This window comes from Schistocerca piceifrons, chromosome 1 (genome assembly GCF_021461385.2).
Source record: "Schistocerca piceifrons isolate TAMUIC-IGC-003096 chromosome 1, iqSchPice1.1, whole genome shotgun sequence".
NCBI classification, from domain to species: Eukaryota; Metazoa; Arthropoda; class Insecta; order Orthoptera; family Acrididae; genus Schistocerca; species Schistocerca piceifrons.
The window spans coordinates 1,246,325,150-1,246,352,068 of NC_060138.1; the positions used below are offsets into that span (position 1 = coordinate 1,246,325,150).

At 41.1% G+C, this 26,919-nt stretch overlaps 1 protein-coding gene across 1 annotated transcript; it reads left to right on the forward strand.

Annotated features, from left to right (window-relative positions):
• The first annotated feature begins 1,119 nt into the window (after window positions 1-1,119).
• On the forward strand, window positions 1,120-12,806 carry LOC124782159 (heat shock protein 83). The gene is made up of 4 exons (XM_047253919.1): window positions 1,120-1,276; window positions 1,373-1,522; window positions 1,605-1,723; window positions 10,740-12,806. Exons 2-4 carry the CDS (start codon window positions 1,373-1,375, stop codon window positions 12,643-12,645), a joined length of 2,175 nt encoding a protein of 724 aa, XP_047109875.1. The 5' UTR covers window positions 1,120-1,276; the 3' UTR covers window positions 12,646-12,806.
• The last annotated feature ends 14,113 nt before the right edge of the window (window positions 12,807-26,919 follow it).

A 26,919-nucleotide genomic window follows, 5' to 3' on the forward strand; every position in this document is an offset into this window, starting at 1 on the left:
TTAGGTCACAAACGCAGACGAATGCATCAATACATCTGAAAATTTCAACAACGCATCTCTCGAAAGCTACAGACCGTTATTGATTTTCTCTGAACAGTCTCACTCAGCTGCTAAAATATTTCTACAAATAAAGAAATCAGTAAATCTGTATGTTAACCTCTAATCAACTGGATATACTGCGCGTCGCTAGCATGAACCATTAGTAACGCATTCACATTATTGGTAAACGAACCCACGATTTATTGCAGGGCATAACATGCGCTATTTGTGATCGGTAACTGATGGATTTCAGATCATTTGACACAGATTCGAGACAGCGTACAAAAATAAGTTTCATGTAAATATCATGACGTGGATGTCTATGAAGTTACTGTGGCTAATTAAGCGAACAGCAGCGATTTAGCAGAAGTTAGCAAAGTGCCTGGGAATTGAAATATAGCATTTCTGAATTAGGTTGCAAAGTTACGCAATAAATATATCACAACGCGGTCGGAATTATTTCAATTACGTCTACAATTTAATTTCTTTAACACAAAATAGAGCCCACACTACACCATAACACACTAACATTACAGATACAGGTCTTTCAAACAACCTTCGGCATAAATAATTTCGTTCGACATACATTAAATAACTTGAAATTAAATATTTCGTCCATTCTAACAACTTAAGTAGCTATTGATCCATTCACACAAAATCTATAATCGGCACAAGGTAGCAGCATGACATGCATTATAGGAAAACATACTACTGCTTTCACGATCAAGTTTTTATGTATAGTCACTTCAAAAACTGATAATCGCTTTAAAATTACCATTATTTAAAGCCATAATATTGAAAACAGCTAAATATTTCTGGAAATTACTAGATCCGGCGCGAAGGCGTGCAGGATGTTTACACAACACTAGTCAAAACACAGATTCGCAACGATTTTCATTGGGGACTAAACAGCTAAACGGAGCTGAAATAAAAGTTGTGAGCATACCAACGTACCTTGCAGCTTTTGAAAACTTTTACGTTGACATAATTGCTTCATTTGATTCTCTTGGAAGTTTTTTAAAAACTGTATTCGCACTTTGAACAACAAATGTTCTAGAACATGCCAGAACTTTCTGCTTTCCGGTGCGTCGAATGTTCCAGAGAGTTGGCAAAGTCTATATAAGTGTCAGACGGGGCCCGGTCGGCGTTACTTTGCTCGTGGAGACTCGCGAGAAACGGTTGCTGTTGTTTGCGTTGCTATAGTTTCTGAACCGCGGCTGTGAAGGAGCTGTTAAAGGTATGTTGAATTAGACTTCTGTTAGCTAATTTGGTTGTGAAGTTAACTCTGGTAAGGTAAACTTCGTATGTAATTACAACTAACATTATTTTACAGATGCCGGAGGACGTACAGATGCAAGATGCGGCAGAAGTCGAGACCTTCGCCTTCCAGGCGGAGATCGCTCAATTGATGTCACTTATTATCAATACATTCTATTCAAACAAGGAAATATTCCTTAGAGAGCTGATCTCCAACTCGTCAGATGTAAGTTCATAGTAGTATGAGGTACATAGTTACTGCATGCTGGGTCCTCGTGACAACTTGATTAATTTTCATTTGTCTACAGGCCTTGGATAAAATTCGTTACGAATCCCTCACGGATCCTTCGAAACTGGATTCTGGCAAAGATTTGTGGATTAAAATCGTTCCCAACAAGAGTGAGCGGACACTGACAATAATTGATACGTAAGTATATAATGTAACTTTTTGTATTAGTTCGTGATTGTTCCAGTGGCAATGTAACTGTGTCGCTATGTTCTTCCATTATAGAAAAAAATCCTGTGCTATTGTACATTTACCTCTGTACTCTAAACCATGAGGTGCATGGCGAACTGTAAGCCTCTTCGTAGCAGTTATTTGGGTGTAGGGCCTACTTTACATGTAATAATAACATAGTGCTTGGTCAGTCGCCATGACCGTTTTCGGTGGTTGCTGTAAAATTTCCGCCTCTTGCTCACGGTTCCCACTTCAAGTGGGAAGATATTGATTTGCATGTAGGGCTCGTTGCTACATATTGTTACATTGTCAGCGGAACATACTAGAGTATTACATTGTTTACCGGAATTTGAGTAGACATAACTTTACAGCTATGTTCCACTTCAATGCACAGTGAGAAAGTCAGTTTGTAGTTTGGTAGGATGACGTTCGGGCTGAGATCGAATTCATGGGTTATGTCCTCGCAATAGCCAATTTTTAAGTTGCAACTTGAATTTGCGCAGTGATTGCCTTGTGGAGTCATTATCTTTGGTACATGGCAAGAAAACATACCTGCCTGACCTACTACTCAAAATAGCATTCAGGATTACGTGATAAATGAAAATCACTTTTTGAAGAATTTAGCTAGCAGCAGCAATCACAGTATGTAAATTCTGTTAGCAAAAAAATGGGAACTACAAGGTGCATTTAAGTTCAGTTAAATTACCAGAATAGGGCCGCTTTTATTGTGGATGAATTGTAAGTCATGGTGGGTGGGATGATACTGTTCCATAATTTTCAATATGGAACTCCCTTGTAAAGTGCAGGTTGCTATTGTTCAAGGTATAGCACTGTATTCATTAAGTAGACATTACATTAGTTGAAACAAAGTACAGTCTGAGGTTTGTGATGCAGGAGATTGAAATTTACCTTGAAGTTAGTTTAGGAAACGTAATTTGGGAATGGCAAGATAAAAGTACAGTTCATATCTCTTGATGTTCCACCAAATAGCACTGTTTGGAATGGGTTATCAGTGTTAAAGTTGCTGTCTTAGGAAGGATGAATTTTCAAATTTATGTTCAGTACATGCCATTTACATCTGGACTTAAAAACTTAAGCCATATACTGAAGTTAATTCAGTGCAAACTTTCAGAGATGGATGTTACTGCCTCATACCAAGTTACTACTTATGGCAGATTTTAACTACTGTAATTCATCAAAGCTTAATGATGGAGCTGCCTCATAGGGAATTGAAGGCTTTGTGGAAGGAAGTGGTAACCCACAATAAAAGTTGGAAAGGGGACTCCCTAATCTGTAGGCTAGCCTAGGCCTGGATTAAGCTGGAAGGTAATTTGGCAAAGTTAGCAGGTGTGAATGCCAAAGATGGACTTGCAGCAGACCCTAATGTTTCCATTTGTGCCATATATCCAGTAAGTAGAGCTGATGGGTAAACCTAGAATATCTGTATATGGTTAAACAGTTCAAGTTTGGACAAACTTGAAACCAAATTGCCTTTTGATCCTACCTAAGCGTTGCGCTACAGGAAAGTCTTAAACTAGTATTTCAGGGGTTCTAGTGTCTTCATAGGAAGGGGAGGGTTGTTCTTCACTTAAAAGTTCTGTAAGATCGCGTAGAGGTCAGGTGCTGTAAATCATATGCACAAAAGTAATTCTTGAAGATTTTGAAAAGTTGTTTCTGAATTTGTTGCAATTAGTCGATAAATACATAATAAATAAATCATACGCCTCTTCACACTGATTTTGGTCTAAACCATCTGGTCTGGTTACATCAGATTGACACTCACTGTGCATTTATCTTATGTTCAAAAGCTGATAGTTTATGGATCAGGAAACTTGTACTACTTTAGTCTCTATGTAGTAAGGAATTAGTGTCTAGATTCCACTTCCTTCTAAAGTTACTAGTTCCATTAAATGGTCTTAATATTAAGGGCTGAGAATCTGAAGCAGTGGCCTTGTATTGTCAGCATAAAATGACATCAGGTGAACATAAATTTCTTATCATGAAGCAGGATAATCCGTATGCTGGGGAAGGTTTTTGTGTCGTGGTAATTATAGTGACTTTACAAAACAAATTCTATTTTGTGCATATCCGATAAAGAAAATACTAAAGAATTGCAAACTTGAGATAGTGAGTAAATCAATGCATACAGTGTCCCACTTGAGGCTGAATCATTATTGTAGGGGTGGGGTTGAGATGAGAAATATCGGCTGTGTAATTACAATTTACACATGACAGCTGATTCCATAATAATTATTAGTGTCTTACGTGAGTGATAGCTTCAGTTGACAAAACAAACTGCAGGTGTAGTTATTCTTGAGATATTGGTTGTTATATCCGTAGACAGGTTGTTCGCTGTGCATCCGAAACTTTCCTGCACTTTGGTACTCAAGTGGTCGTAAAAATTCTCATAAAAAGTTAAAAATATAGATAACGAATTTTGGAAGTGACAGCACACAGGAAGGACTATTTCATCATATGATTAACTCGGATCCATTTTGTAAACACGTAATCAGAGCGAAAAAAAGTCCCTGTAACTTAAACCATGAGGGTTTGTCCAAATTTTCATAGCCAAACAAAGAGAAACAGGTAAATGGAGTATCAAAGTGACCAGCATGAGGTCTAGTTTAGCAGCTAAATATTTAACTGCGTGAAAGTAGTCAGGGTAATTAACAAAAAATTAGTAAGCTGAGGAAAAATTAAAATATTTCATGACAATATGCTGTAAATAGTGTCAAATTTCATCTGTTCAAGACCTAGCTATTTTCCACATAAAGATAAATTGGTGCATTATTTAAATGTTGAAAAGGTTTCCTTTGAATCAAGTACATTAGGAAGGCAAACGTGGAGTCAAGAAGATCATGCTTTCTGAATAAAACTTCAAATAATAAATATGAAAGAAGTCAAATATTTTTCGAATAGATTCGTGTAAAGTAGGTAGTTCAGAGAAACTTCCTGTGTCTTTGAATGATGCTTCAAAATATGAACAGAAATTTGAGGTCCGCAACGTTTCCCTAATATTTCTTACTTGTAGACAAACCAATACACAATGTTTGACTTCATTATGAAAAATTTGTAAGCTTTACTTTTAAAGACTAGAGTAATTGAAATGCTTGGCCTTAACGTTGACTGCTGATGAATTACATTCGTTATTGCAAATTGTGTGACATACTGGGATAGGTGTGAAGATCAAGTCCTTAATATACTTAGCAGTGTAGTGTAAACAGTAGGCATGAAACTTTGTATGCAGAATTGTAACTGAGTCTGTTGTTGTTGTTGTTGTTGTTGTTGTTGTTGTTGTTGTTGTTGTTGTTGTTGTTGTTGTTGTTGTTGTTGTTGTTGTTGTTGTTGTTGTTGTTGTTGTTGTTGTTGTTGTTGTTGCTTGGTCTCCCTCTACAATTTTTAGCCTCCACACTGCCCTCCAATGCTAAATTTGTGATCCCTTGATGCCTCAGAACATGTCTTACCAATTGATCCCTTCTTCTAGTCAAGTTGTGCCACAAACGTCTCTTCTCCCCAATCCTATTCAATACCTCCTCATTAGTTACGTGATCTACCCACCTTACCTTCGGCATTCTTCTGTAGCACCACATTTTGAAAGCTTCTATTCTCTTCTTGTCCAAACTACTTATCGTCCATGTTTCACTTCCATACATGGCTACACTCCATTCAAATACTTTCAGAAACGCCTTCCTGACACACACATCTATATTCGATGTTAACAAATTCCTCTTCAGAAACTATTTCCTTGCCATTGCCAGTCTATATTTTATATCCTCTATACTTCGACCATCATCAGAGAGTATTCCAGTTAACGTTGTCAAAAGCTTCCTCTAAGTCTACAAATGCTAGAAACGTAGGTTTGCCTTTTCTTAATCTTTCTTCTAAGATACGTTGTAAGGTTAGTATTGCCTCACGTGTTCCAACATTTCTACGGAATCCAAACTGATCTTCCCCGAGGTCTGCTTCTACCAGTTTTTCCATTCGTCTGTAAAGAATTCGCGTTAGTATACTGCAGCTGTGACTTATTAAACTGATAGTTCAGTAATTTTCACATCTGTCAACACCTGCTTTCTTTGGGATTGGAATTATTATATTCTTCTTGAAGTCTGAGGGTATTTCGCCTGTCTCATACATCTTGCTCACCAGATGGTAGAGTTTTGTCATGACTGGCTCTCCCAAGGCTGTCAATAGTTCTAATGGAATGTTGTCTACTCCCAGGGCCTTGTTTCGACTCAGGTCTTTCGTTGCTCTGTCAAACTCTTCATGCAGTATCGTATCTCCCATTTCCTCTTCATCTACATCCTCTTCCTTTTCTATATTGTCCTGAAGTATATCACCCTTGTATAGACCCTCTATATACTCCTTCCATCTTTCTGCTTACCCTTCTTTGCTTAGAACTGGGTTGCCATCTGAGCTCTTGATATTCATACAAGTCGTTCTCTTATCTCCAAAGGTCTCTTTAATTTTCCTGTAGGCGGTATCTATCTTATCCCTAGTAAGATAAGCCTCTACATCCTTACATTTGTCCTCTAGCCATCCCTGCTTAGCCATTTTGCACTTCCTGTCGATTTCATTTTTGAGACGTTTGTATTCGTTTTTGCCTGCTTCATGTACTGCATTTTTATATTTTCTCCTTTCATCAATTAAATTCAATATTTCTTCTGTTACCCAAGGATTTCTATTAGCCCTCGTCTTTTTGCTACTTGATCCTCTGCTGCCTTCACTACTTCATCCCTCAGAGCTACCCATTCTTCTTCTACTGTATTTCTTTCCCCCATTCCTATCAATTGTTCCCTTATGCTCTCCCTGAAACTCTGTACAACCTCTGGTTCTTTCAGTTTATCCAGGTCCCATCTCCTTAAATTCCCACCTTTTTGCAGTTTCTTCAGTTTCGATCTGCAGTTCATAACCAATAGATTGTGGTCAGAATCCACATCTGCCCCTGGAAATGTCTTACAATTTAAAACCTGGTTCCTAAATCTCTGTCTTAACATTATGTAATGTGATACCTTTTAGTATCTCCAGGATTCTTCCAGGTATACAACCTTCTTTCATGATTCTTGAACCAAGTGTTAGATATGATTAAGTTATGCTCTGTGCAAAATTCTACCAGGCGGCTTCCTCTTTCATTTCTTCCCCCCAATCCATATTCACCTACTATGTTTCCTTCTCTACCTTTTCCTACTGACGAATTCCAGTCGCCCATGACTATTAAATTTTCGTCTCCCTTCACTACCTGAATAATCTCGTCATACATTTCATCAATTTCTTCGTCATCTGCAGAGCTAGTTGGCTTATAAACTTGTACTATTGTAGTAGGCATGGGCTTTGTCTATCTTGGCCACAATAATGCGTTCACTATGCTGTTTGTAGTAGCTAACCTGCACTCCTATTTTTTTATTCATTATTAAACCTACTCCTGCATTACCCCTATTTGATTTTGTATTTATAACCCTGTAATCACCTGACCAAAAGTCTTGTTCCTCCTGCCACCGAACTTCACTAATTCCCACTATATGTAACTTTAACCTATCCATTTCCCTTTTTAAATTTTCTAACCTACCTGCCCGATTAAGGGATCTGACATTCCACGCTCCGATCCATAGAACGCCAGTTTTCTTTCTCCTGATAACGACGTGCTCTTGAGTAGTCCTCGCCCAGAGATCCGAATGGGGGACTATTTTACCTCCGGGATACTTTACCCAAGAGGACGCCATCATCATTTAATCATACAGTCTCGGGGAAAAAAATTGCGGCTGTAGTTTCCCCTTGCTTTCAGCCGTTCGCAGTACCAGCACAGCAAGGCCGTTTTGGTTAATGTTACAAGGCCAGATCAATCATCCAGACTGTTGCCCCTGCAACTACTGAAAAGGCTGCTGCCCCTCTTCAGGAACCACATGTTTGTCTGGCCTCTCACAGATTTGCCATTTCTCTGTAGCAGTATTTAATCTGCAAGTTTGAATTCTTTTAAGTTCAGGGATCAGGATAAAAATATGGCATAGCAACAGCTGTAGCATTGAGGTAACAAGGACACACAGTGCAGTGAGTGCAAAATTAAGTAGACAAGAGATTTACCTCAGAAGTTAAAAATTGGGTACAGTGTCAGTTTGAAGCCTTTCCTTTCCATTTATTTTCATTTGTTCTTAAATATCTTTGTTTTGTCTGTTCTGTACAGTCCCTCTGTAATGACATCATAAATAACAGTATTCATAGTCAGTCTCATTTACTTGCATGAAAGAACTGCAGCCCTTAGTGATTGAATCTGTAGTGTAACAAGAATGTAAGAAGGAATATGTATTACCTTCACATGGCAAATTTTGTCCAAAAATTTATTAGAGCACATTAGAATCTATGTTGACTGCATGTAGAACTCTTAAGAGTTGGAAATTAGAACAAATTGTGGCTTTGGGCTTACCATTAGTTTGTCCACTTTCTTCACTAATGTGACTTTACTTGTTTTAAAGTTTTGTCACTTGTTTCAGCTCCTAAATGCCACCTAAAGATGCAGGGTATGTTTTAAACTTGGTAGTGTGCTAATGCTTTGTTGGTCCTACCCTTAATGACATAACTGTTTACAAACTTTCTTTAAAAATTTGTAGCTGTGTTCTGCAAATTAGTAAACAGCTGCCTCCCTGCCTTTTCTTTGTTGGCTGTAGTAACTTCGTATTTGCTGGTTATTGTCTTTGCACATTGACCCAATAACAATTTTCATAAATCCTTTCGATGTATCTGGATCCCACTCCACTTACTGCTGGGTCTGGATGTTAAGTCCTCCCACCTCTTCTTCCTCCATTTGCTGCCAGGTCACACCTCTCCTTTCCAGATATTGGGCTCACTCCCATTTTCCAGTGTTCTTCGGTGCCCTCTAGGTCTTTTTCCATCTGTCTTTAGTTATTCCATAATTTTTGGAAGTCTCTGCCAACTCATTGTCTTAACATGCCTGTACCATCTTAGTGTGTCTCTCAGGTACTTTCCAATATCTACATTCCTTACTCTGTTCATTCTTGATTTTTTTTTTTTTTTTTTTTTTTTTTTTTTTTTTTTTTTTTTTTTTTTTTTCCCCCACCCTTGAGTGTCCTGAAAAACTTAATTTCCCCCACTTGTGGTCTGCTTGAGACCCTTTCTGTCATTGCACATGTTTCTCCCTCATAGGTGACAACTCCTAAGTAGGAGTTTCACTTTTTCTGAAACATTCTGTATTCCAAATCAGATATTTAACTGTTTCGTAGAAATTGCCTCCCTTCTGTAACCTCAACATTAATTTTGTTGGTTTTTCTTCTGTCGATAAATATTTCATTCCCTAAATAAGTGACTGTACCACTTTGAGGGATTCTCCATTCAAAGTAATATTCCTGTTGATCCCTCTCTCTTCCAAATACCATTACTTCACTCTTACCTTTATTTTTAATCTGTACTCTTAAATTATTTCCTTCTATGCATAAAGTTGTAACTTCATCTACCTTTTTATTGCCCCCATATTGCCATACCACCTGCAGAAACCATCTTTCTGTCTCTAAAGTCCTTCTCTTATTTTGAAGTATTCAGTTCCCCAATGGTGGTCCAATTTTCCTCTGTAAAATCTTTTCACTTATTTGATTTAGTAAAATTCTTTAAAAAAATCTTCGCTGTATGACTCATTAGGGCTATTCTTCTAGTTTTTATGAAGTCTTTTTATTGCCTTTTTGAAGATAACAATGTCTCCTCTTTCCCAGTTGTCAGGTATTGTACTGTATCTCCACACACGTGACAGTATTCTATACAGCCACTGCATTCCCACTGGACCTGCTGCTCTTACCATGTCCACTGATACTTGATCAGGTCCTGGGGCTTCCCTCCCCCTCCCCCATTCATCTTCTTCATAACTATTTCCATTTCTTCCCATGTAATTTGACCTAATTCTGAATTCTGCTTCCCAGCTTCTCCAAATTTCTCCATTATCTGTTTTTTCCCCTGTGTACTTGCTCCCTAGTGTTAATCAGTTTTTAAAATGTTATCTCAAGAGACCTGTTTCCTTCTTTACTGCTACTTCAGAAGCCTGCCTTTTATTTTCATCATTTTTTAGAACATTTCTCTTAACATCTTCAAGTTTCTTTGTAAACACTTCCCGTGCCTGTATCTTTGCTGTTTCCACTATTTATTTGCACTTCTTTTTTTCTGTATCTTTTGTGGTCCTCATGTTTTTCACCACTTTCCCCATGCTCCATTTTCTTCCAACTGCATGGATTGTGGTATCATCTCACAATGTCTTAACTTTCCTTTACAGATGCTCTGCCACATAACTTTTGTGCTGCTTTGACTACAAATAAACTCCATTCTTTTTCTACATCACAGTAAACTTCTTTTGGAAATCTTTGTGTGATTAATTCTCTTCACTTCTCAGCACTTTCACTCGCCTTCAGTTTCCAATCCTGTATCCGCATCACTTTCTTTCCTGTTTTTCACACTCATTTTCCATTATCCCACCAGTAATTTATGGTCTCCATCTGCATTCACACTTGGAGTTACCTTCTCCTTACCCTCCACTTAATTTCTCCTTCCCTTAAAAGAGTGTGCGCGTGCGTGCGTGCATAAAGTAAGATTACATGCAGTAAACATAGAATATGCCAGAATGTGGACAAGCATCAGACCTGCAGACCCTTTCAGAAATGGTACTAAATACCAAATAACTGCTGATTCAGTATTAACTGGCAACCCATGGTAGAAAAGACATATCCCACAACTAAGCCACACTGCATGTGGTGTGGGTTGTAGTATGCATGGTGCTTAGTGGTAAGATCTCCTTCCATGAAGGAGAATTGGTTTATCTTGTAACTGATGTAATAACATCTGAAGACGTTTAATGGAACTAGTCAAAACTTCAGAAGTGTATGCAACCCACATAGACAATGATGGTTACAAAACCATTGATTTGCAGAATATTCTACTGACTTTTAGTATAGGAAAGTCTCCATTCAGTAAAATATTAATTTGGTTTTTTCTATTCCAGTGGCATTGGAATGACAAAAGCAGACCTAGTCAACAACCTGGGAACTATTGCCAAATCTGGTACCAAGGCCTTTATGGAAGCATTGCAAGCTGGAGCAGATATTTCAATGATTGGTCAGTTTGGTGTGGGCTTCTACTCTGCATACTTAGTTGCTGACAAGGTGACTGTTGCTTCAAAGCATAATGATGATGAGCAGTACTTGTGGGAGTCATCTGCTGGAGGATCATTCACTATTCGCCCAGATCCTGGTGAGCCATTGGGCAGAGGAACAAAAATTACACTGTACATCAAAGAAGACCAGACGGAATTCTTGGAAGAGAGGAAGATTAAAGAAATAGTGAAAAAGCATTCTCAGTTCATAGGCTACCCAATCAAGTTGGTCGTTGAGAAGGAAAGGGACAAGGAACTCAGTGAAGAAGAGGAAGAAGAAGAAAAGAAGGAAGGTGGTGAAGAAGGTGATAATGAATCTAAGCCAAAGATTGAAGATGTTGGTGAGGATGAAGAAGATGAGTCAGGAGACAAAAAGAAAAAGAAGAAGAAAACTATCAAAGAAAAATATCTGGAGGATGAAGAGTTGAACAAGACAAAGCCAATCTGGACAAGGAATCCAGATGATATATCTCAGGAAGAGTATGGTGAATTCTACAAGTCTCTAACAAATGACTGGGAAGATCATCTTGCAGTGAAACATTTCTCTGTTGAAGGACAACTTGAATTCCGGGCTCTGCTGTTCATTCCTCGACGAGCACCTTTTGATCTCTTTGAAAACAAGAAGAGGAAGAATAATATCAAACTGTATGTCCGCAGGGTGTTCATTATGGACAATTGCGAAGATTTAATTCCTGAGTACTTGAACTTCATTAAGGGAGTTGTGGACAGTGAAGATCTTCCATTGAACATTTCAAGAGAAATGTTGCAGCAGAACAAAATCCTGAAAGTAATCAGGAAGAATCTAGTCAAGAAATGCTTGGAGTTGTTCGAGGAATTGACAGAAGATGCAGACACTTACAAGAAATTCTATGAGCAATTCAGCAAAAACCTTAAGCTTGGCATTCATGAGGACAGTACAAACCGCAAGAAGCTTTCTGATCTTCTGAGGTATGCAACATCAGCATCTGGTGATGAAACTTGTTCACTTAAGGACTATGTTGCAAGAATGAAAGAAAACCAGAAGCACATTTACTACATCACTGGTGAAAACAAGGACCAGGTAGCTAACTCCTCATTTGTTGAACGAGTGAAGAAGCGTGGCTTTGAAGTAGTGTACATGACAGAGCCAATTGATGAGTATGTAGTCCAGCAGATGAAAGAATATGATGGCAAACAACTGGTGTCTGTTACAAAGGAAGGTCTTGAACTTCCAGAGGACGAAGAAGAAAAGAAAAAGAGGGAGGAAGACAAGGCCAAATTTGAGAACCTGTGCAAAGTCATGAAAGACATACTGGACAAAAAAGTGGAGAAGGTTGTTGTTAGCAACAGGCTGGTGGAATCTCCGTGCTGTATTGTAACATCCCAGTATGGATGGACGGCAAATATGGAACGTATCATGAAGGCACAAGCATTGAGGGATACATCCACAATGGGCTACATGGCTGCAAAGAAGCATTTGGAGATAAATCCTGACCATCCTGTTATGGAAACTCTCCGTCAGAAGGCTGAAGCTGACAAGAATGACAAGGCAGTGAAGGACTTGGTGATGCTGCTGTTTGAGACTGCTCTTCTGTCTTCAGGATTTACTCTGGAGGAACCTCAGGTACATGCATCAAGGATTTACCGAATGATTAAGCTGGGTCTGGGCATTGATGAAGAGGAGCCTCAGGCTGCAGAAGAAGAAAAAGTAGATGCTGAAATGCCACCACTTGAAGGTGACAGTGAGGATGCGTCTCGAATGGAGGAAGTTGATTAAATTTGTTTCCATGTGTAATTAAGACTGAATATCATTCCTCATTCTATGAATGCTGTAATTGATGACTGTAATTAGCTGTCGCCTTATTTATGTCATGTTCATTATAGGCTAGTCATTTTTGTTATTGTTTTTTTGTAAAATAAAGTAATTATTTTACAGTATTTGTGTAGAAATCATTGTCCTGACCAAAGCTATAGCAAGTATCTGTATAATGTTATGAAGTGTGCTGCAATAACAGATGTTTAATGATAAATGTAAGGGCATACTTATTAGTTGTCAAATATTACTTTTGAGTTGGAAAACTTTGTAGTTTCCAGTATATGTAAGGATGTGCTGTATGTTAATGGCATGCACATTTTGAAAAGTCTATGGGCATTTGGTTACAGGATGGCTATAAAATTAAAAACAGGATTTTATTGAATTTTGTATTTAATAAGGTGAACCCCAATGTATATACAACATCCAAAGTACTTAGTTAGAGCCACTCTGAAATTCTAATGCTACAGAAGGGGTTAACTTGTTTTCTAGTAGGTAACTAATGTGTACTAATGCTGGACAAGTAAAGCTATTCTAGTACTTCAACTAACCTGCAAAGGGCTTCAGTTGTTACTTACTGTACAATTAGAAATGGAATGCACACTTGAAATGGTTTGCTGCCCAATGAATGGGTGGTACTACCCTTTGTATTTGTTTCCATTCCTGTAGGAAATTCTGCTTATTTCCATTAGAATGTTTATGGGATAATTATTCCAGCTGATAGAGGTGGGATGGGTAAGAGCAACAATAAAGTGTCACTTACAGCTTAACTTCAAAAGCATAAGAATGTACTTTTGTAAGGATTGGGCAAAGAAAGAGCAGAAGCTAATTTTTCTGATTTGCTTGCCTGGATAAAAAATGGCAGGCATCTTCCCTCAATGGCAATTTCATCATGTCCTTATATACGAATTTAATTAATAAAGTTTACTCCTGGATAAATTTTTGAGCAGTTGGATAAAGTATAGTAAATAGGAATGAAAGTAGCAGTGGCTCAAAGTGCAGTTTGTTCAGTACCTGTAGTGCTTATCTTGGAATGAGCTATGGGGTGAAAACAGTAATAAGCATTGTTTTATAAGTGATGATGTGGTAATAGTAATATATATGATATTCTCACTTAAAAGTGTAAGACACATCACAGATCATTTGAGACCTGAAAAAATCTCAAAATTCAGGTTACTGTATATGTGGATCAGTAGCATTTCCTTAGTTTCTCTGTGGAGGTTTTCAGGTGTCTAAAGTTACAATGGTTGAAACTTCGGTAGCAGGTGAAGCAGTAAATCGTGTGCAGCCAACTGCCTTCCACTGTTTGCTGTATTTTGGGCGATTGCAATGAAGGTTAAGGGTGTTGCCAAGACAAATAACATACAGAAACCTTGTAATTCTTCCTGCATTTATGCACCAGAACATAAACACTTGGGTGTTAAGGTGGTGATGACTGGGTTTTCGTAACATTGATATCCCTAACCTGAATACATAAATGTACTAAATCAAGCACAACTGAAACTTGTTAGGGTGATTGGCAGTATATAGTACAAATGACAGGTTACAATTGAGTGCATCTCTGCAGGTAAGAAACAAGGAATCACTGAATTTTTGTGTGAAATTAACATAATCAGTGCCTCAACATACTGTAAAACCTATAAAATTTGTTAACAGCATGGCAAGTAACTATTAATAAGGTTAAAGTATTAATAAATCACATAATTGTCCATTTATGAAGGGGTTAATAAGGCTGAGACTGGTTATTTGATAGTTAACCTTCAAAAAAGTGATTATCTCCTGTATTCTTGCACGAAGGAGAAAGTTGCTGCCTGTGGACTCCAAACCAGTATAAAATGGCCTTTTTTCATTTCGACAAATCTTTGTTGCATGTGAGAGAGAGGAAAAGACTAGGTTTAAATGGAGGTTGGATACCCAGTGAGAAGTTAAAATATTCCTATATTGTTCTCTAACCACTCTGAATTATGTAATGAACGTGTGTTGTCCATGGCAAATAAGGCTATCTAATATGAACAGACTGGATATATAAAAAAGTTAAAACTAAACAGAAAATGTCTTAGATACATGTTCCAGGTATGTTACCTGTGTACTTAAGTTATAGAATTGTAAATCTTTCATTGTAGGGTTCATGGTAAGTAAACCTCAAGTCATTCACTACTTCATTAGTGATAAATTTGTACGGGATAAAAATATCCTAACTTTATCGTAGATGCACAATATCTGAGTACTTCTATTACAGAAGTTTAAGCATTTTCAATATGCCATGGATATTGGTGAAATTTTGTATGTTGGTGCATGTACTTTTCGTAATTGTTATAAATGAGAGAAGTCAACAACATAAAAATATTCACCAACTTTTGATAAATGTGTCCAGTGATAAACCTTCCAAAATAAAACTTTTGTTCTCCCTAAATTCCAGTATCTCCATTTGAATTAAACATGCTAAAGTCAGAATTTCCGTCTAGAACATTTTCATCTTTCCCTTGAAATATTGCCACATTATAGACAGATATTAAAATTTAGCTCTTCTTGCTCCAACCTTTTCTTACACCCCTTTGAAATCGGTGGCCTTGGTAGTTCACAGATTGTACTGTTATAGGTCTTTTAACAGACAAACATTGATGTGTAGCAAACTGTGATAAAATTCCCCATCACAGAAGCATAATTATACCATTTTCATCCCTGAACAGTTGTGGAATGTATATGCAAATGCAACAGCAAATATGAACCATGCTTACCACTCACTTTGGCTCCAAAACAAGTTAGGAAAAATATCTGTAAGTCTGCTTTCAGTGAAAAAATGGGAAGTCTAGGATGGAATAATGGCAGTATTATGAAAAGGATAGATTGCTATTCACCATATGGTGGAGATGCTGAGTTGCAGACAGGTACAACAAAAGGACTGCTAACAAGTTAGCCAAAAGGCCTTTCTCTGCGTTAGACAACATACACAGACATATTCACACAACGTGCACTCACCTGACCACTGTATCTGGCAGCTGAGGCCAGGCTGTGAGCAGCAATGCATGACAACCTAAAGTTGTCTGCATGAATGGCCACCAACAAACTATGGCCAAGATAGATGGACTATGCAGTTGCTGAGCACACTGCCCAGCCCAACATTCTTAGTTTAAGTGACTGGTTCACAGCCTGTGCCATCACCAGCTTTTCTGAATTGCACAGGTGGGCAGTCTCCCTTCTCTTTTTTTTGGCTCCCCTGCCCTCTATCAGCATATCCACTCTATAGTGAATAGCAATCTATCCTTTTCTTGGTATTGTCTGCTTTCAGTGGAGAAGATGTGTTGTTTCTTTTGTAAGTGATACATTGCAATACTCTAACTCATCTTACTTCTCAGATCATAAAGAAAATGATAAACCATCGAGTTTTTTTTTTTTTTTTTTTTTTTTTTTTTTTTTTTTTTTTTCTTCCGTATCAACACAAGACCATAACTTGTTTTAGGTATGAAATGGTAAACTGCAAATTTTCATCCCATGTTTTGCCACATTTCGCATACAGTCAATCACACTCAAATTTTTACCTCTTTGGGCTAGTTAAGGCATGTAAAGGTGATGGCCTTGATATGAGGTTTTATATCGTAACCGTCCTTGTGTAATTAACTGACAATTCCTCTTCCGCTAAATTTATCGCACGAAAACAATAAATAAAATAAGACTTTAGAAAGGGAAATAATATGAACATGTTTGATTTAGATTTGTTCTCTCCTTTCCTCCCTCATCCTCCTACATTGATTCTGTGAATGGAAAAGAAAGGAGAATAAATAGTAGTGGTCAATATACACACTATATAGTGCCTTGTGTGCAAAAACGGATGCAGATGTAGGTTAAGAGGATGAAAAGATTGGATGACATTCAAGAAATGTGCACAGTATTTGTTGTAGAAAGGGGTAGTGTACTCTGCCTGTCAGAGAATCAGACAAGAAAGAAAATAGCCGAAGTCTCAAAGTGCGTGAAGAAGAGAGAGCTGTAATTCATCAGCCATTTAAATGCTGGGATATGCAGTGTGTAACAGGCTTCCCCTCTTAGAAGCAAACATGCCACCTTTAGCTTGAGTATGCTTTCACTTTGCATTTGTCTTAGAAAGTGCATTTAATGAATAAATGTTAAATGCCATTGTGTCACCATATTGCTTCTTGCAGGAGACCCTATAAAACCAGAGTTCATATCTTTACTTTGTGGTTGCTGAGTTATATTTTAAGTAGTACCAGTATTAGAATATAAGTCAATAGTGCTCCATATGGAGCAATCGCCCAGAAATAGCACAAAAAAGTAGGTAGCAAAAGCAAAGGAGAACTATCCACTCCATCCAGCAGATCTTTCAAGTCCCTTGCCAACATTTGCAAGTAAGGGGCAGTCAAATGAAAAAGAGAGAGATAGAAAAAATAAGTAAACTTAAATATTCAAATTGCCATAACTGTTAATACATTTATCTCACTATGAGTCAAGACAGTCACCCTCCATGAAAAATTGTTTGCAGTTGTCCATGGAACCAAGATTATACCCAGGCATGCACTATCTCTCTCATTTTCATTTGGTTGTCCCTTATAGAATATGAAGGAACCATCCAGGCATATTAGCCTGAAATGATTCGGTAGAACCTAAATCAAGATGGCCAGACAGAGCAAATTCTATCCTCCAGAATATGAAGTCAGTATCTTTACAATTGCACTGTGACAGTCTGTTGTTCCATGTTAGTTTGATAATTCACAATTTCCACCAGATAATTTATAATACAGAACAACTGACTCCAGGCCTGCACACATGTGTAATCTACATCAGTTGTCCGCTGTCATCTTCTGCACTTATGATAAAAATGATCTTTTACGCACCCAATATCCAGTGCTGTAGCCAGTCTGTCATGGAAGGGTCATCATGTACGCTCTTGGTTGTAGCCCCATAGCAACATAGGGATCGCACTGCTGATGCCTGAGCTGCAAATTCCCCATGTATGCTAAGGAGTAGATGCCTGTCTTGTTGGGGCATCAGGACTCCCGGCAACGGCTATTGTGCCAGGCGGCCTTTGTTGTGGCTGGGTTGCTCGCTTGGGGAGAGCCCCTTGGAGTGGGTGGCATCAGGGCGGATGACCTACAATGAATCGGACCATGTCGTCTTTTCTGGTGACTGAATAGTCCCAGCCGTCTCTTAAGAACAGAAGGCTAGAGGTCAGTGCCAAGAAATTTGAGAATGGTTTGAAAAGATCTCAGAATGGAATAGAAAAAAATGTACTTACATCACTGAAACTTTTTTTTATTTTTCTGTGTAGTCTCCTTGTAGATGAATGCACTTGGTCCAATGATGTTCCAGTGCCTTGATCCCATTTAAAAATGAGTTTCCTCCAGGCCTGCAAAATAGTTGTCAACTCTGGCTATCGTTTGAAGTGAATCTTCGTCCACCAAGAAAAATTTTCAGTTTTGGGAAGAGATGGAAGTATGATGGAGCCATATCAGGTGAATGAGGCAGCTGTGGCAACAGTTCATACCCTAGTTCGTGTAATTTTGCCATAGCGACGGCACATGTGTGAGGGCACACATTGTCTTGATGGAAGATGACTGTCTTCCTTGATAAACTTGGCCTTTTCTCACGTATCTTTTGTTGCAATTTGTCCAGAAGGTTAATATAGTATTCTCCAGTAATTGTTTGCACGCTGGGGAGGTAATCTACAAACACAATCCCCTTTGCATCCCAGAACACTGATGCCATGATCTTTCCTGCTGAAGGATTGTCTTTGTTTTCTTTGGTGATGGCAAATCAGCATGTTTCCTCTGCTTTGACTGTTGTTTTGTCTCTGGGGTATAGACGTGCACCCAAGTTTTATCTGTGGTCACAAACTGGCGCAAAAAATCTTGTTCGTTTCTCCTAAAACCAGCCAAACATTGTTCCGATATGTCCGTTTCCATGCATGTTTGATCCAGCATCAAGAGTCGTGGCATTCATCTTGCAGATAATTTTTTCATTTCGCTTGGCAACAGTTGAATATGAAGGAGCAGAGTCCCCCAGTACATTCTGGAAATCAGCATGAATGTCCTTTGCTTTCATACCTCTCTTTACGAAGTACTTAATCACTGCTCGAATCTCTATTTTTTTTCCATCTTCGCAAATCACTACATGGGAACAACAACAGAGCCACATCAGTGCCACACCTCTCTTCCAAGAGCACTAATGTGGCACATGTTTACAGGCAACAGTCCAATGAATATCCCTCGAACAACTCATTGCGCTAGTGCTGACCTCTTGTGGTGATTCCGAGAACTTTTCAACCCACCCTTGTATGATCCCAAATTGTTCTCCTCCCTAGCTACACCACAGGAGTAACATAAGTCTACAAAACCAAGAGAGCCATATTTGCCTCAATATTTAGTTTGTGGCAGAATTGATAGGGACTCCTTTCTGGCTACAAAGCCTCTATTTTTTGTTGAAAACATGGAGGATAAATTTGGATAACTGGTGGCACTGTCCAAAATGAGAAACAGGTCAGTCCTGATTAAGGCAGCATCCCCAGCCAAGTCATGGGCGCTGCTCACCTGTGACAAGCTGGGTGATATTCCCATGTTGGCCACTCCCCATAGAACCCTAAACATGGTCCGGGAGATTATTTTTCATCGAGTCCTTCTACAGCAGTCCGGTGATGAGCTATATGAAGATTTAGGACAATGGGGTGCTCACTTTGTCCAGTGCATCTAGGGGGGAGCGAAAGATAGTAGGGTTGCTACTGTTGCTTTTGTCTTGCCCTTATTGGGTGATTCATTACCTGAAAAGGTCAACATGATGATATGCTGCTGTGGTGTATAACTATACATCCCTCCCCCTATGGAATGCTTTAAGCACTGGAAATTCAGGCAGTCCCTCCCCAGTGCAATTCCAGTGCCAGATAGTGAATGTCCACTGCATCCGAATACTCCATGTGTCCCTCCTCCCACCTATGTCAGCTGTGGAGAGCACGATTACCAGTGCTGCCCAGACTGCACAGTTCTTCAAATTATGGAGTACAAGACCCTGGACAGGCTGACTTTCCAAGAGGCTAAAAAGAAATATTACCAGTTGAACCCCATTTGACTGACATCCTCCTATGCTGCAGCTACAACAATGTCGCCTTTCCTGGCGATAGTAGACCCCTCATCTCTGCTTCATACAGTGGCCCTTCATGGCTGCCCGACCACCCCCCCCCCCCCCCCCCCCCACCCCACCTTGGTGGCTGGGGGACCTTCTTCTTCTGTCACTCCCAAAGCATGTACTTTGAGAGCAATGCCCCCCCCCCAAATGCCGCGGACATCAGTGCCCTACTCCCAGACAGAGAAGCAATAGCCAGCTCCTTTCATACGGAAGGGGTCCCTTGGGACTCTACCTTCCAAGAACCCTCCCCTCCCCCCCCATGCAAAATTGGACACCAGCCAGTAGCTGGAGGTGCCACAAGCTGCCTCACACTGCTGGTCAAAGGGCTTCACAGTCATCATCACTACTTGAAGCTACGTCAGAGAATCCCTTCCCACGAGCCTCTAAAGAGAAGTGAGAGGGCAAACAGACAAAGTAGAAGTCTGCTAAGAAACAAGAAGCTCTGATGGCCCCCTACACCATCATTTCCAACCAGTTCTGCATCAGAGGACAAGGTGGAGATTTTAGCATCCTCTGAGGACCTAGGTCTCACTGATGCCTCAGCAGCGATGGTCATAGATACAAGCACTCAACTGGTGGCTATAGATGACCCTGAGGTTTAAACTGTCTCGTTGCTTTCATGCCTTCCCAGACTACAGAAAGCATCATCCTCCAGCAGAATTGAACTTTTTTTTCCCCTGCCTGGCTGAGCTACGACTCTTAAGCATTACACCTGCTTTCTGCATTGTCCTTCATGAACCTTGGTTTCCATCACTGTGGACCCCCACCCTTTGTGGCTGTTGGAGGCATTACAAAAGCCACATTGACTGTAACAGGATGTCAGGTGTAGTATGTGCATATGTTCGTACCTCCATCTGTAGCAAACCTCTGCCCCTTCAAACACCTTTAGAAGCTGTGGCTGTCAGGATGAGGACAACACAGGAAATTACCATCTGCAACCTCTACCTTCCTCCACCTTTCCTACTTTTGGGTGTTTACAAGTTCCATAACTCTTTGTGGGGTGGAACCAAGATTACTGGCCATGGTAAAGATGTCAAGGATCTACTAACTCAACTCGACCCATGCCTCCTAAATACAGGTGCCCCCACTGGTTTCAGTGTGGCACATGGCACAGATTCGGCCCTTGATCTCTCAGTTTGCAGTCCTGACCTACCATCTACACAGGAGAGCCCATGATAACTCGTGTGGCAGTGATCACTTTCTGCTTTTCCTATCCCTCCCCCAGCATCTTTCACCTCGGCAGAAGACAGTGCTTTGATGGTTGCCAGATATCACTAGGGCCATTAGATATCGTTGGTGGGCCCTCCAACATCATAAGCAGCACCCATCAATGGAGCACCTCATTGCCTTCAAACGGCTCTGTGCTCCAGTCTGTCAGATAATTACAAGACAGAAGCAGGAGTGCTAGGAATGGTACATCTCCAACACTGGAACAAGAACCTCTCCTTGCCCGGTTTGGACTATGATAAAACGCCTTTATGGATATCAGACCTCTGCAGGCATACCTGGGATTTCCACACATGGAGCTGTATATACCAATCCAGACGCAATCGCAGAGGGTTTTGATGAGCACTATGCTCGAACCTCTGTGTCCGATAATGACCACCCCACCTTTTGTTCCCGAAAACAGCAGATGGAACGACAACAACTATCTTTTACTACACACCACACTGAACCATATAATGCTCTATTCAGTGAGTGGGAATTTCTCAGTGCCCTTGGACATTGTCCTGACAGAACCCATGGGCCAGACTAATCCATCACCATATGATTAAACCTCTATCAGTGGATTACCAGTGCCACCTACTTGCCGTCTTCAACTGCATCTGGAGTGATGGTGAATTCCCATCACAATTGTGAGAAAGTATAATTGTTCCAGTGCTTAAAACTGTTAAGACCCTATTAGATATGGACAGCTATCATCCTATTAGCCTCACCAACATCCTGTGTAATCTGCTCAAATGTATGGTGAGCTGGCAGTTGTGTTGACTCCTTGAATCTCAGAGCCTTTTGGCTCTGACCCAGGGTGGTTTCCATCAAGGTTGCTCCACCACCGACAACTTGGTATACATGGAGTATGCCATCTGAATGGCTTTTCCCCATTGTCATCACCTTATTGGCGTCTTTTTTGACTTGACAAAAGCCTATGATACCACTTGGGGACTTCACATACTCGCTACACTGCATGAGTGGGGTCTCTGGGGCCCACTCTGACTTTTGCGCAGAACTTTTTTCACTCTGCACCTTCAGATTTTAAGTCAGTGCTTCACACAGTTCCCCTCATATCGAATAGAATGGGGTCCCGCAGGGCTCTGTACTGACCATCCCTCAAAGGCCATTAATGGTCTCACAGCAGCTTTGGGTTCCTCAGTATCAACCTTCTTATATGCTGATGACTTTTGCATTTCCCTTTGCTCATCTATGATTGTTGTGGCTGAATGTTGACTGCAGGGAGCCATCCGAAAGGCTCAGTCATGGGCGTTCATTCATAGCTTCCAGCTTTCAGCCACCAAAACTTTCGTCATGCCCTTCTGTTGCCCTTGTACAATTCACCCGCACACACAACTTTGTCTTGATGATCATCTCCTTAATGTATTGGACTCTTATCGCTTTTTAGGACTGGTTTTCAGCATCTGCTTAATTTGGCTTTCCCATCTTCATCAACTTACACTAAAGTGCTGGCAGCACATTAGCATTATTCAATGCCCGAGTCACACCAACTGGGGTGCAGATCACCCTACACTGTTGCAGCTGTACAAAGCTCTTGTACAGTCCTGTCTTGACTATGGGAGCCTGGTATCTGGTTCAGCATCACACTCAACATTTCAGATGCTGGACCTTATACACAACTGTGGAGTTGATCTTGCGACGGGAGCTTTCCGAATGAGCCCTGTGAACATTCTACTCGTGGAAGCTGGGGTTCCTCTATTGCGGATCCAGAACAAAACTGCTTGCCAGTTACGCTGCGCATATTTGCAGCTCACCTAAACATCCAAATTACTGTCAGATCGCCATGTTATCGAAAATGAGTCTCCCACAACAGTGGCCCAAAGTGGGGATTACAATTGCAGTCCGTGTCCGGACCCTTCTCACTGAACTCTAGCCTTTTTCTCTACCATCTGTCCTCCAGATTCACTCACATACATCTCCATGGTGTATAACTCAACCACAGCTTCATCTGGACCTGTTACAAGTGCCAAAAGACTCAGTTCATCTTTCAACCCTCCGCTGCTTATTTCTCTCTATTCTTGATGCATGCCAGGGTTCAGACGTAGTTTACACGGATGATTCGATGATTGATTGTCACACTGAGTTCACTTATGCTTATGCAGGACATACTGAACAGTGCTGCTTGCCACATGACTGCAATGTTTTCACTGCAGAGCTGGTAGCCATCTTTCACGCTCTTGAGCATCTGTTCCTGTGCCGGAGAGGCCTTCCTCATTTGCAGCGACTCCTTGAACACCTTACATGCTCTTGACCAATGCTATCCTTGCCATCCTTAGGTAATGGCCATCCAAGAGTCCATTTACATTATAAAGGGACATCATCATCTAGCATTACTTTTTCTCAACAGAAGTAGTCTATACCACAAATATTTTCAAATTGTAGGCTGGTCAATATTATCCCAGCTGGTTTTCTGAAAAATTACATATAATTTTATAAACAATTTGTTATATTTCAAGCTAAAATCTATAAAAAAGAATTACTTTATTTTCATTGTTACAATCAATATGTACTACCTCTGAATGTACAATTCCAATAACTTTTTTTTTGGAATACTTTTTTTTGGAAACATTCGAAATTATGAAATATTTGGCATACTTAAAATTTCTATTATTAATTATGCAATCTGGTACTGTTCATTATGTTTATTTATGCATCCATTTATAAAATAATAATACAAACTACTAGAAATTCGATTTGTCATGAAAGATTGTAAACCCTTTGGAATATTGATATTACTGCAGAGTGAGGAAGTAGTGGGCATGCCTCTGATGTGATCGGACATGTTTTTCGGCTTTGTTAATGTAAAATTCAAAAGACAGTGTGATATAATAAAATGTGACACAAATAAACATAAAAAAAAAACAAAAGTCTGCACAGGCATTCTTCAAATTTATTTACATCAGTTGGAACGTGAGAACCTAAAATGTGAAAATTTCAGCTTCAAGAATCAGACCCTAGACATGAAGAACTAGAGCCAACTGCTTGAGAAAAGAAAATTAGTAAAAAGTTTATTGTAAATCTTACTCCTCTCAAATCTTATGAGAAGACTTAACCATAAATACAGTAGCGACAACAAAGGAGGGAGGGGTAGATTACAAGTGTGGGTGTCATCCAGGATCAATTGACTAATAATGAAGTTATGGGTATGCGTTGTAGGGTTGCTGAATCCAATGATGCACGCTACACCACATGTAATAAACACTATTTTTATTTCTCGTAAGCACACATATACAGTTGTTTACATTCTGTGTTCTCGGTACACGTCCGTACACTTTCGCGCGCGACCACAGACTGGGGCAAAGAGCTTGCCAAAAACAAAGATATTAACCGCGACTTGGTCGATAGTCGCCACATTAGCCCCCCCCCCCCCCCTAGAGTGTGGAGCACAAACATAAATATTGGGGCATACATGTAAAGGGAACACCCAGGGGGGAGGGAGAGGGTGTTTAATCAGAAACCATACCTTACATTACATTACATTAGTAATTGAAGTCTTCGAGCCAGCGAGGGGGGCGGATGGTCCTGCCTGACCGGGTGAATCCTCGTACAGCAGTTGAGGGATCTGGGGAGGGGATGGTGGGTTGTGAGGGGCCAGGATAGTGGATCTGAATGCCTGTGGCGGTACGTAGGACTTTGACCGTTGATGGGTCAGTACCAACAGGCAAGGGGACAGACTGGAGGAGATGAATGTGAGTTAAGTTGTCACTGGGGAAGCTGGCTTGTTCGTAGAAGATGTACACATTACCCGGCTGCATAACAAAAAACACATTAGAGCTGCAAATAAGATCTGTGTTGACATTCACTACCACTTCCTGATACGGGTTGACAGAATCTCCACACGAGTCGTCATCGGTGACATCACACGCTCTGAGGCTGGTCCCTGATACATCACTGAATCCTAACAGGGGAGAGGCGAGGGGCTGCCTGTAGGAGGGTAAGTCATCACACGCATCACTCTGCCTAGGAATGTCACACGCACCTGTAGCACTGTCACACGACTGGGAGTGGGGAACGTCACACGTGTGGGAATGGGCGTCGCTCATCCACGGACTGTCGGTAGATGCCTCATGCGAGGTGGGTGCAGCAGGGGATGGGGTCTGACTGGGAGGGGTATCGGGCAGTTCTCCCAGAGTCCATGCAGGTTTGAGGCGGCAGACGGATACCGTTTGAGGCGTGCTGTTAATGAGCACTTCGAACGTGTTGGTACGCCGTGATATGACTCTGTGCGGGCCCGTATATGGAGGTCTGAGTGCCGGTCGGATGGTGTCGTCACGCACCATGACGTGAGTGCACGACGCCAAGTCCTTATGCAGAAATACGGGAGGGGGCGTGTGTGGTCGAGGAGGCGGCACGCGGATGTTAGCAATTAGCTCCTTGACCTGCCCGACGAATGTCGAGTCGCAGATTTGATCTGGAGGAAGTGAAGGCTCGACTAACTCTGCTGGGAGTGTGAGGGGTTCTCCATACAGTACCTCTGCCAGGGATGCGCCAAGGTCCTCTTTGTACGCGGCCCGAACGCCTAACATTACCCACAGTAAGGCATCGGCCCACTCACCTCCGTGGCACATCAGGGAAGCTTTAAGCGTTCGGTGCCAGCGTTCCACAAGCCCATTGCTCTGGGGGTGGTATGCTGTAGTCCTAAATCGTTTCACCCCACACAGTTCACAAAGCTGTCGGAAGAGGGCAGACTCGAACTGGCGGCCCTGGTCGGTGGTGACAGAGACTGGGCAGCCGAAGCGCGAGATCCACATTAACAGCAGGGCTCGGGCCACTGCATCGGCTGTGATAGTAGTGAGAGGAATTACCTCTACCCAGCGGGTAAACCTGTCAATTGCGGACAGTATGTAACGGAAGGGGCCTGAGGGGGGTAAGGGCCCGACGATATCGATGTGTATGTGCTGGAATCTTCTTTTTGCCACATCGAACGTACCCGTGGGGGGCTGCGCATGACGTCCTACTTTTGCGCGCTGACAAGCCACACATGCTCGTGCCCAACTGCGACACTGTTTTATCACCCCGGGCCAAACAAAACGTTCAGATACCAGACGTGCGGAGGCACGAATGCCAGGGTGTGCCAAGTCGTGGATACTATTAAATATGTCCCCGCGGAGAGGTGCAGGAATCACCGGGCGTATGCGTCCTGTTGAAATGTCGCACCAGATGGGTGATGAAAACCCAGGAAGTGTCCGTAACTCTAGTTTGAGTCCTGTTTTGATATCGGAACGCAATGCTGCGAGTTCAGTATCCTCTGTCTGCAATTTAGGGAGCTCACTGAGGTCCAGTTGTGAAGATAAAACCGACACCCGAGACAGAAAATCAGCGACGACATTGTCTGCGCCTCTGACGTAACGTATGTCATTCATAAACTGACATATAAGGTCCATAAGCCTAAAACGTCTCGGGGATGAGTCCTTACCTGGGTTACGGAAAGCGTAAACCAATGGCTCGTGGTCGGTAAATACCACGAGATGGCGACCTTCGATATCGTCTTGGAAATATTTGATAGCAGCGTAAATAGCAAACAGTTCCCGGTCGAAGGTCGACCATTTACGTTGGGAAGCGGTCAGTTTGTGGGAGAAAAATCTGAGCGGCTGTACAACAGAACCCACGGATTGCTGAAGTACTGCCCCCACTGCTGTATCACTTGCGTCTGTAGTAAGCGAGATGGGAGCATCAGGAATGGGGTGAGCAAGCGCAACAGCTGTCTGTAAGGCTGACTTTAGATTATCAAATGTGCGACGCATATCTGGAGTCCACGTGACCGCCCGAGACCCTGATGTGTTTTTTCCTGCGAGGGCATCCGTCAGTGGGGCTTGTATGTCGGCGGCGCGGGCAATATGTTTACGGTAGTAATTTACCGTTCCAAGGAAGCGGCGGAGG